Source organism: Bacillus rossius, chromosome 18 (genome assembly GCF_032445375.1).
Source record: "Bacillus rossius redtenbacheri isolate Brsri chromosome 18, Brsri_v3, whole genome shotgun sequence".
NCBI lineage: Eukaryota > Metazoa > Arthropoda > Insecta > Phasmatodea > Bacillidae > Bacillus > Bacillus rossius.
The window spans coordinates 10,296,203-10,308,598 of record NC_086345.1 but is presented as its reverse complement, the minus strand read 5'-3'; the positions used below and the strand labels follow the sequence as shown (position 1 = coordinate 10,308,598).

The 12,396-nt window shown below is 37.0% G+C and overlaps 1 protein-coding gene across 13 annotated transcripts in view; it reads left to right on the top strand.

Annotated features, from left to right (window-relative positions):
* Window positions 1-12,396, top strand: part of LOC134541305 (gastrula zinc finger protein XlCGF57.1-like) — a 531,604-nt gene that overhangs the window by 235,108 nt on the left and 284,100 nt on the right. For 8 of the 13 annotated variants that reach the window (XM_063384636.1, XM_063384637.1, XM_063384639.1 and 5 more), the window contains one exon: window positions 3,569-3,649. In XM_063384636.1, the coding sequence (XP_063240706.1) occupies window positions 3,569-3,649 (81 nt within the window). Of the gene's footprint in view, window positions 1-3,568; window positions 3,650-10,034; window positions 10,150-12,396 lie in introns of all 13 variants that reach the window. The other 5 variants (XM_063384666.1, XM_063384661.1, XM_063384664.1 and 2 more) reach the window with 2 other exon arrangements.

Here is a 12,396-nt window from a genome sequence, read left to right as displayed (position 1 = left end):
TGCAACAATCATTTAACAGTCTTTTCCATGTAAATCATCAGTTCATTTCTGTTCCGGTATCTAATGTCAAATATATTCCTGCTAGTACAACCAACAGCATCAGACTTATATAAAATTTTGATAAGAGTCCTTATCTCGTATGATTGTCTGCACAGTTGAATCGCTTGAAACTAATGTGCGATCAACATAAGCATGGCCTTCATGACAATCTGTGTGCCGTAATACTTCTAGTTTTGTGTCAAATACTTGAACACAATGCATTATGACTATGAGTGATCAAGCACGTACAGATACCGGCAGCTGAATGGGCAGACGTTGCTTTTGTTTGAGTGAATTCGCTGCGACTGGCTAGACAGTTCACTGCCTGATCTGTAGCCAGGCGACAATGGTACGGCACGGCGGCATACGCACGTATGTAAAAACATTTAGTCCCTTATACTCCATAGCCACAATTTAACTTGCCACAGCTGATGTTTGTACAACTGCCGATAGCGTAGACAGACCTGCGCGCACATCTCTTTCCCCATGTTTGGCTAAGTGTATCCCACGGCACATCTGTTATTTACAGAAGTTGAAACAGACTTCGTGGTGTAGTGCTTAAATTTTTTTTTTGCTTGCCGAGATTTTTTGCTAACTGAAATTTACAGACGTGCTATTCAAGACTGGGGCAGTAAAATTCACATCGCGCTAAATGAATCTGCGCAATCTGAAGACGTGCTAAGTGAGGGATAGGTGTACTGAATATGAGACAACTTAATAACTCGTTAATTGAACTGTGCAGCAAGTGGGGAGGGCAGTAACCTGGGTCGTTACAAACTGATGCAAACCAAATAGTAACCAGTTGTTATTGTTAGCAGTGGTACTCAAGGTACTGCAACCAAGTTGTTTAAGAATCTGTATGACCCGGCTAAGAGAACGTGATCTGAACAATTCAAAGCATTCTTGAATAATTTTAGTTTTAAATGTAATTGGATTGTTTGATTTTTTTTTTATTTCATACTGCACTACAAATTTGGGCAGACTGGTTTATGGAACAAGTGCTAGAAAAAATTAAGTATTTTTTTTCATTTATTTTTGGAGAAATAGTGTTATTGCCTGCAAGTTGGTGCCAGGTATAAACTCATATTCAAAACAATACTTTTATCTCAGATATTTATAGCTTCAGTTCAAGAGCTTTCAATTTTGAGATGTCAGGCAATTCATGAGAATTTGTGAGTTCACTGGCTTGGATAGAATGGCCGAGGAGTGTTGTAAGGGATTATGAATGGAGGCCAATGTTGTGGGATGTTCATGACACAGAATATAGGGACAGTTGCAAGAAACATGATGCTTTGAAAGGAATAAGAAAAGAAATTTGACACAACAACCAAAAAATTATTTATGGTAAAACTCAGTATGTGAAATCTGTTCAAAAGCAATTTAAAACGAAACTTTAGGACGTTGTGTACTTGGATTATTAATGTAACCTATGTGCAAAAAATACATATATAATTGAATGTACTTATTAAATAATTAAATAAAAATAATTCTTATCCAATAAAATTATCAAAGTAGCTATTGTGGTGAAAATAAATATATGATTAAACTAGGGACCCGCCCTGGTTTCGCACGGGTTCAATGCTGATACTAAATATACTACAGAATGTCTTTATATATTATGCTGTAAAAGGCCATATTGATATATATGAAATGCACAATATATTTAAAGTGTATTTAAAGTGTGCTTAAAATTGCTTCGTAAATAAGCTATTATTTCTTGTAAAAAATAAAGGATAAAAAATGGTTGTTGTGGGTTATCCCTAAGAGATAGACATATACTATCTTGGACTTTTTTGTAGACCTTTTTAAGGTGTACAATATTGTAGTACATTATTTTGATCTATCTTGTAGGGTTCAGGCAGCGTTTGCAATGTAAGCGCAAAAAAAATGTGTTTATTTATGACCTCACATTAGAAACCTCTAAAGTTATCAGTGTTTCTCTACTATATTATGCATGTATTATACATATAAACCTTCCTCTTAAATCACTCTATCTATTAAAAAAAAAACATAATCAAAAACCGTTGTTTAGTTTTAAAGATCTAAGCATACATAGGGACAGACAGACAGCGGGGAGTGACTTTGTTTTATACTATGTAGTGATGTACTTATAAAAATACTAAAAATATATACCAGCATGGTTTTAAAATCAATTTATGATTTTTTTCCTTTTAAATATGGCCTATTGAACAATATAATATGCCTTTGATGTTTTTTAGTAACCTTTTTCATAATTTTTAATTTAATGTTTTATTTAACTTCATTTTCATACATTTCCTCAGTTTGCCATTTTATCTCTTAGCATTGTTTTTACCATTTTAATGAAAATTCCTTTTATCCCTGTATAAAATCAGTGTTAAAATTTACTTAATTTGTCCTCTATTGGTGACAGTAGGTGGTTGAATATGTTCTTTATGGATATCTTTTCATTTCGGAAGACATATGCTATCAAAATAAATTTATATTAATTTATAAAACTTGTCAATTTCTGCCAGAATCGATTGAACACAGACTTGGTAAGAAACGTGACGTAATTTGATGTACATGGATTGTTAAAGGGTGTCAGTCAGTACAAAATGTTAACTATAGCCACCCCATCCCCCCCCCCCCATCCCCCCCCCCATCCCCCCCCCCCTTCACCGTCCCTATTTCTATGTACTATTGTTTCATTACAAGTTGGCCCTGCTAAGCAACCCAGAATAATAACAGTTACATGATACACTTGAAAACATTTATAATATTAGTATACAATGACTTTGAAATTTTATATTAAGTATCATTTGCAATGAAAGTTTTTATATTTAGTTGTTTGTAAAATAGAGTTTTTAAGCAGCATTTTGCTTTATTCTTCGTTGCAAAAAAAAATACGCGGTAGGACACAACTTGCACACTAATACAGTTTCAGTTACCCATGATTTCATTTCACATAAAATCCATCGTTCTATAAAAAAAATTAACTGATTACATCACTTAAATTTTTAAGTGAAGTACATTATTTTGGGACAATGTCCTGAAGACTGATCACAGTCACCCTTGGCCTACGCTGACACCTGGGGTCAAATTTCTGGTTAATGAAATTCCAAAATAAACAAATGGGCCTGGTCCCGACCAGCAGACGTGATTTATTCCGTCACACTTCTGTAAAGAGGTTCAGCGGGTTGCCAATGACGTGATCTGTTGGTACGACGATCGAATGACAGCTAATTGGACAAGAAGTTGCCTTGCCTCACAAAAGGTAGAAACAAAGGGGAGGCATCCCTGTGGGGTAACTGCTCCCTGATGGTGACTGCAATGACGACCGAAACGTCTGTGAATTATTCGCCAAGAACACGGCTACAACCCAGAAGCCAAGCTACTTCAAGCTACAGCATAGTTACATTTTACCATCCATAAACCTGCCTGCAGTTATTGTAATAGTGGAACCACATGAGATGGAAATATATTTCTTTTAATGTTGTGTCGCCTCGTGACATGCAAGAGTCTTCTAAGGCTGCTCATTCATATGCTGAGTGATGTCTTGTTGTTTCAGCCGGCAGATGGAGACGTCTGTGTGAAGCAGGAGCCGAGCGAGCTGGGTTTCCCGCCAATCAAGGAGGAGTTGGATGAACCAGTGAGTAGACTGCTTTGTGCAGATGTGACTATGAACCACACATGGTCTTGAGTCTGCTATACCCTTAAGAAGTATTATTATGAACATTGTATTTTATACAAACCTTATATTTAAATTGTTATATTATTGCCATATTGTTTAAACCGTTCAAACATTTACAAGTGGGTAGAACAATTTAAAAGTGGCTGCAATAATCGGTGATGAACAGCGAAGTGGTCGACCAGTAGAAGATGCATCTTCCTCCTTTTAATCTCGCACTGATGCGATAATCCAAGACATCAGAACTAACACTGTTGAAATTATAGCTGAAAAAGTGTCTCCAAGTGTTGGAACTGTCCATAACACCATTCAAAATAAACTGCAATACAAGAAAACCTGCGTGATATGGTGCCGAGACAACGGAGATACTCACAAAGAAATGAGGCTTCAAGTCAATAAATATTTAAAACGCTTAAAAGCTCGATGTTCCACTGAGAAATAAACTTTTTTTTTGGAACATGGATTCACTATTACGAACCTGAGTTGAGGAGACAAAGCATTGAGTGTAAACCTACAAGTTCTTCAATGTGGAAAAAATTCAAGAGCCAGCCATCAGCTGGTAAAGTGATGCTTACACTTTTCTGGGACTTTCAAGGCCCTATTTTATGCAATTTTTTTGAAGACCAACGAATAATTAACAGTAAATATTACGCTGATATGCGTAAAACAAATTAACGCCTATAATTCACATTAAACATCATGGATGTTTGTAAATCGGTGTGATTTAGCTTCACGATAATGCACGGCTGCATACAGCATAGATAACATAAGAAGGCATTCAAAAATTGGGGTGCGAGATTCTTCCACACCGTCCTGACACTCCACATCTTGCCCCCCTCAGATATTCCTTAAGGAAGCTCTACACTGCAAAAAATTTGACTTCAACAAAGAAGTCAAGTTTCAGTTGCAAATGCAGCTACAACAGCAGCCAAGGCAGGAATAATGGGATTGTCGTGCTGGGTCATTGAATAGTACAGTAGGCGCAGAATATCTAGAAGCTTGGGACACGTCACAGATTTACATTAGTGGGGGGTGCGTCAAAGGAGGGAGGGAACAAGATGGGGAGGCAACCATCGAGTCTATATTGTAACTAAAAACATTGACTTCTCACCTGATCTATTCGCTGCTCGCTGGCAAAGGTGCGATGCCTTCCATTTCGTCGCTTGAATAACTCGTATTACAGTCGTCATCACTACTATCACTGCCGCTGTCATTGTCCACACCTCCTAGGTTAATAATAATGGGATAAATTTCTATGTCGAAACGTGCATCCTGGTCGTAGTACTCGTTTTCAAGTTTTTTCACGTGCTCCAGTATGGTCTCCAGTCGTCTGCCCCCATACTATTAAATGTTTCTTCGCAGAGCTTGTAATCTTATATATACTTTCCGAATGTATGCTAATAAAGTTTTAACATTTGCTGTGTGTTACGGCTGTGTTTCTCTAAGCATGCCCGGTAGCTTAACCAGCACGTTTCATAGTTACTCTTCAAGATAATGAGAATTTACAGAAAGTGATATACTAATTTTGTCAATAATATGATGGGTTCCATTTAAAATATGTTTAAGGTTGTGATGTAATCTTCCAGTGTGTTTTACTTTGTGACTGTAAGGAGTATAAATAATAAATTACTAATATGCGTTAGGAATTATTGTATTTAAGAATGGGTGTCACAGAATCTATATATGAAAGATTAGATAATATAACCAATCTGACACTAATATGTTAATTCCTTAAACGAACTTAAATAATTAACTATATGTGTTTGTTGGTGAGATTCCTAACAACCCAGTGTTTTTACTAAAACTGTTAACGTCGCAAATATGTTACATTTTAATAGGGTAATTTTCCTAAAATATATATATAAAGTAGACACATCACTGGGGAGGGACATCACACGATTCTCAGTCGGTAGAAGCTCGGAGTTCTTCTTCAGGACCACCAGGTAGTTCCCTCGTGGACTGCAGCTAGGAGGCGTATGCTGGAATGGACTACTAGACTACGGCTGGCTATAGTTGTTCTGGAACTAGGCCTCCACCAATCCAGTCGGCATCTGAAAAGTTGAAGTAATAGGAACGGTCTCACCGAATAGAAGACAGATTAATCATCGGTCTAGACGTTGGCTTGTCGACGACCCATGTTGTAGGTCGTTTAGGCAGGAACCATTCATCAAGACATCACATGGGCGGGTTAGAATAGATGAAATTTTAATAAATAAGCAAGCCATGCATATCACAAGATAGAATATCTATCGTCCATGTAAAACGCCGAGATATGTAAGAACACACAAACTAGCACCATGCCTTAGCTCATTTCACCATGGTCGACTATTACATTCTTTTTCCACCGTACACGGCCATCTTTTCTTTAATATCCTTATTGTAGCAACCCCAGGCGAAAAACAAAGAAGACTCAACACAGCAAAGTTAGTGATGTGGATTTGGTTATTTTGTCTATGACATAATGCTTGGTTCATGAACTGTAATAAAACTGAATACTATCCCAAGGAAATGTGTAGATCAAATAGAAACAAGCCTAGGAGTATGGATTATAACATTAAATCAAAAAGTGTATCCTGGGTTGTTAGAACTCAATAACATTTAAATATCACCTAAATAATATGTATATAAAACATGAATAATAATAATAACAATAATAATAATAATAATAATAATAATAATGACACAAATAATAACTGTAAATACTCTGAGTAGTTACAAGCTGTTTTATGTCTTGTAAATTACATGTTACATTGTGCGATGCAACTTTGCCTTTCACTTTTGCCCATATATTTTCGATGGGATTTAAGTCAGGGTGATATAGTGGCAAACGCAGTGTTGTATGCCCGTAACATTTCAAAATTTCATCTACGGAATAAAGGGTTTGCTTCGGCTTATGCTGCTTAATAAATGCGTAAAGTGTTGGCTTGAGCATGTCATCTGCAAAAGGAATACCATGCTCTCGCAACCATTGTTGCATGTCGTGTTTAGTCGAGTTAGATGTTGGCGACTTATTTATCTTGATGTTGTGATACGGTTCATTGTCTAAAACAACAACAGTATTAGCAGGAATATTGGGTACAAGTTTTTCTTTTACCCACTTTTCGTAGTTTTGTTGATTCATGTTATGATGGTAGTCTCCTGTAGCCTGTTGAGGTTTCCACATCACTAAGGCATTAGGGACAAAACCATTTTCACTGCCAGCATGAACCATTATTAGTCTTTGTCCTTTAGAAACATGTGTCAACAGGCCGTGCGTCGAGTCATCACTCCAGGATTTCTGTTGCACATTGGACAACAAAACATAAGACTCGTCCATGTACACAATATTACGATTTTCATTTCTGAAAGGGTCATATATTTCTCAAATACTCAATTCGCTTCTGTCGTATATCAGACTTTTCAATCAAAATGAGACTTAGTTTTTCGCCACCGAAAACCAAACCTTTTTAAAATTTTCTGTAAAGTTGCATTGTAACCTTGGTAATTAATGTCCTGTTGCATTTTTATTAGTATTTTTTCCACTGTAGGGACACATTTTTCAGTTACATAAAAATTATATACAGTTCTGCGAAGTACTGCTTGGTCAAAATTATCTAGGTCGTATTTACACGTCTTCTGTCTCTTCTTATCAGGTGTAACGAAAGAACATCCTTCTCCGATGCTCAAATTTTTTGCTTCCACGTTTATTCTCTGCACTGGGCTACGAGACACGCCAGTAGCTGCAGCTGTCCTCAACTGTGCCTTTTCTTTTGGAATATATGGTTCCACAGTGTTAGCTTCATTCCCCATAAATGACAATACATTATAAATTATTTCACGGGCTTGCAAATGCAGTTTCTTCCCCTTCACCGTCAATAATATCGGTGGCATCTTGATAACTAAACCCACAAATAATTTATTTATTTAGCCACGCGCACTCGAAAGTGTTTCATAACACACTTATTCACAAGACGAAATTAACACTAGTAACAATAATTATAAGACAAAGTGTATTAAAGTCCGGACCGATTACAGTAAAACCACGTTTAATATAATTTAATCACAACACCAAAAGCAGATAATGTAGTGAATTCAGATGACTCTAAGCGCAAACAAAATCTTGTCCAATCTGGCTGAATCCTGCACAGAAACTACAGAAAGAGGTTTATATTTTCAGGTCGGATAGCATGAGCCTAACCCAAGCGCTCTGCGCATGCACAGTCACAAGGTCAACCCCCTCCAAGCGCCTGCTTGTCCCGGCCGTAACGGTCACTCAGGCTTCTAGATATAATGCGCCTACTGTAGAGGCAAGGAAAATTAGTGAAGAGTCAGCTAGTGTAATTGTGTAAATTATTAAATGTACTTAATAATTCCAGTTTCTCTAGCCTACCTGTATCAGTTTTAAGAATTGTTTCTAGAAGTTTGTGTCTGAAAATCAAAATTACAGTGTGTCAAAAGTATGTTAAATACTAATTTCGTGACTAGACCTGGTAATGACGTGTAAACAAATTCAAATGTAATATTTATATTTGCGTGTAAGGTTTTGTGCAGATGGTGACAATATACTTCGACAAGCACAATATCACACTTTATATGAATAACTTAACTAAAATAAGTTATGTTAAAATACAGATGGAATTTGTTATTATTCTCGACTTCAAAGATTCTACCAATTCTTTCATTAGAGTAAGTTATCTTTAGGTTAAAATGTTAATCATTTGTGTGTTATTTATTTTAAACTAGCTTCAGTCCGCAGAGCGTGGACTACTGGGTACGTAACTTGCAGTACCCGTCAAACAAAATAGCAACATGTTCTTTCAATATCAAGTTCCATCTATACTATCTAATATTATTAGGTTCGGGATCGCGATTCCGTAATTTAAATGATAAATCTAAAGATGAACAAGTACACGGTCTTTCTATACAAAGAATACGTTTGATAACATAAAAAAATTCTAGTTCGGTGAAAAATGTTCGTCTTGTTTAAATTGTCATTCGTGAGGATACTTGTTTAATCAGCGAGTCTTCGGGTGATGGGGTAAGGGACCAAACCTGGCTGCAGAATACCCACGAGACGTGTAGGTTCTCGGAGGATCCTTGGTTCGCCTCAGTCAGGACTGCGAACTTGGTGTTGCTCCTCCGGTCTCTAGCGGGCGGCAGGAATACGCGCCGTCACGACTCCATCCTTCGGGCTGTGTGCGGGAACTGGGCTGGACTGCACGACGGTCATCCTTCCCGGGCTCGAACTGCTACTTTTCATTATTCGACTGAATTCTTCTTTCTTCAGGATGATCAACGGCATCTATTCTTCGTAGTTTCAAAGCAATTTATATTCATTAGACGCTCTCTTGAATCTGGATATTCGTCGCCCTCTCTTCTTAAATAATTGTTTGAATTCTTGACGTTTGAGTTTTATCTTCGTTGATTCAAATTAGTAGTTCCTTCGAAATCTCATTCAATATTAGCATTAATAAACATTTTCAATTCTTCTAGAAATAGTCAATTATCAATTAATGTCGAAATCGTTGCGTTTCTAGATGTTGCCTTCATCGAGTCTCAATTTGTTCTAAAGAATATTTTCACCGTTACTAATAAACGACTCTCTTAAAGTTGTTGATAAAACAAAACTATTAAAATTACTGCCCATTACTGTCGTTGTTCATCTTTAAATTAATATTAGTTTCAAAAAATACTGCTATACTAGCTTTGACAATTATTTAAAATAAAAATTAACATAGAGTAATACATAGACAAAAACGCTAACCAAAGAAATTTAAATCTGAATTAATCATAGATTACAAATGTAAACATACGTAATAAAGTGTAATTAAACAAAATAAATACTAAGGAAATTAAATATTTACTTTCTATAAAGGGTAAATATTGCCTTTATATTAGGGGGGACGAGTCAGACAAAGGTTGGATGGGAGTGTACAGGAGGAGGAACAAGCTTAAGTTCTTGCAGCAGAGGAATGATTAGAAACATTAATAATGTTGGGAAAAAAATTAAATTTCGCGAAAACTACTAGTTGGCAGCACAATTGTTTCTTAAAGTCTACTATAATTTTTTCAATTTTTTTTTCAATTTTAGAGTTGCACACTGAAGGGAACAGAAGCAATTAGTTTCCGATCCATCAATGGTAAAGTAATTAGATATCAGACATAATGACCTAACTGCTTTGCTACAATATCAGCATAATGGCATTTTTGCTAGTTACATATATAGTGTACAAATCATATTGGCTGGTTTTCTAATAGTCTTGTAATGTACAATTTATTTTGGCAGGTGTGTTAGTGTTCAACTTATATTGTCAGGTTTCTAGTATTTGTGTAGCAGATATGCTAGTAATATGTGGTTGTGTTGCAGTGCGAAGATAGCTGGCAGCCAGAACCCGGCAGTTCCTCTGCCAGCCAGGACTACACTCTGTGCAAGCAACAAGTGAAGGAGGAGATAACTATAGAAGAGCACCCTATAGCTGCAGGTACTTGCAATACTCTATACCTACAGTGTTACACAGGTTATACTGAGCAGTAGCTAATACATAGGTCTGTGTGTGTGACATCTTTTGTGAACATATTTGCTCTCTCTCTTCCTCTTTCTCTCTGTCTTAAAAATCTCTCTGTGTGTTTGTGTGTGTCTGTGTCTGTGTCTGTGTCTGTGTCTGTCTGTCTCTCAAAGCATAAACACACACCCAAAAGAAAATGTACATACATTGAAATTTGCCTATACAACTCACCTAACACAACATTACACTTACTTGAACTAAGTCATTCTTTTTGCCTGAAAAAAAATTGAAATACAAATTAAACTCTACTAACCTATGTTAGCCAACACAGAGCTATACATTTGCATGCAGGGTAACAGCTGTCAACAATACAGCACACGCGAATCCAATTTTCAGGATTACCAACATCTATAGTTCTGGTGTGCTCCGCTAGATCGCATCCAAATGTGCTCGGACGGACGCGTTGCAGTCTGTCTCAAAACACAATTCTGTTAAAATCTCTGAACTTTCTTAATTCAACAAACCATTTCACTAAAAATTGTACACTTATTCCAGAATTAAAATACCATTTATTTAATAACCTATTAGTTCCAATTATGCTATTTCAAAATAAATTACTCTTAATAAAGTAAACACAAAAAAAATTTATAACGAATCACGGTTAAACATGCAATGTAAATGTAAACGTAACATATCTTCTTACATACTTATGACATACTTTGTAGTTTATTGTCCTCTGAACAAAAATCCAACTAATACTTTTTCTTTAAGTCCTTACCACTATTGTGAAATAATTTTAAAGTTACTTAAATTATCTTAACAAAATTGTACGTTAAAATAAAAAAATTAATTCTACGATCGTAAATCCCTACAAGTGCTTATTAACCTTGACATGTTGTTGTCTCCTCTCTTCTTCTCACCGATGTCTCTCTTGACAGAGAGCCAGCAGGGGTGGAGGAGGTCGAACTGCTGGTCTGGCCCCACGTTGGGCACCAACTTGACGGTGATGTTTGGTGAGGTGTTGATCCGTCTTCCTCTCTCACCGATGTCTCTCTTGGGTGAGAGCCAGGTATCGGGTGGAGAAGGTCCAACTGCTGGTCTTGCGGCAGGATTCACAGTTGGCTGGTGAAGGCGAATAGCTAATGGGGTGAGGGATAGGGGGCTAAGCTATTCATTGAAAAATGTCTGTATTTTACACGGAACTTTTATTGACCTGAATTGTCCAAACAGTTCAATTTGTCGCCTGCGTCGGCTTTCACAACATACACTGGATTGATACACGGTACACCCTATCGTCAAGAAAGGGGGGGGGGGGGAAGGGAGACAAATTCCCTAGGCCGAGATAGGTCCTCGGATGGCCTAACTCGCGAAGGAGGGGTGCGAGCAGCAGAAAACGGATAGCCAGTCGTTCTGCTGCTCCCTCTATGATCGTCCTATGGGCAGTGGGCGGATTCCAGCCTCACTGGCCGTCGGGCCGATCAACTCATTTCAGGTGAATGACCTCGCCTTTATATAGGGAGAAATGCGCGGGAACGAAGAAAAAGAAGGGAGGGGCGAACTAACTCCTCTTTGGAAGGGATGAGATGCGCGCGCATGAACCTCGCCGAAATTTCCCTGCCCTGGTGGTGGAAGTATAAACTACATATTAATAATTAAAAAGAAAAGATTAATGTGGCATAAATAATTATATGTACCTACATTAATATTCAATCCTATGTATTAAAAAGTATTTAAACTTGCTTTCACAACTTAATTAGTTAATTTTATACTATTATAAAATATAAATACAGTTGGTAGATCGCCGGTCACAAGATGGCGTCACAATGTACATGTTTAGCTGTGGCAAGAGAAAAATATCCATTTGTATACATAACTCGTTCATATTTACTTTTATATTCTGAAGTGCATTAATATGTGTGGTTATAGCGACGTGAAAAATAAAGGGCGAAGATGGTTGGTTGCTTTAATGAATTATTCTATTGTTCGTCGCTTTGTTTATAACCTACGACGTCGCACAGATTCGTCGCCGCATATTACGTTAGTAGGCCTACTGCCGAAATACCTTTTTCCCTGAATTGCTTCTGAACTTATTAAAACTCGTTTTGGGTTTAATTATCACGTAAAGTAACGTGATATTTAATATAGGAAGGGCGGGCAGGCGTCAACCTACAGCTTTTAAATTACCTTTAACTAAACTAAAATGACTTCAATTAACCTATCATA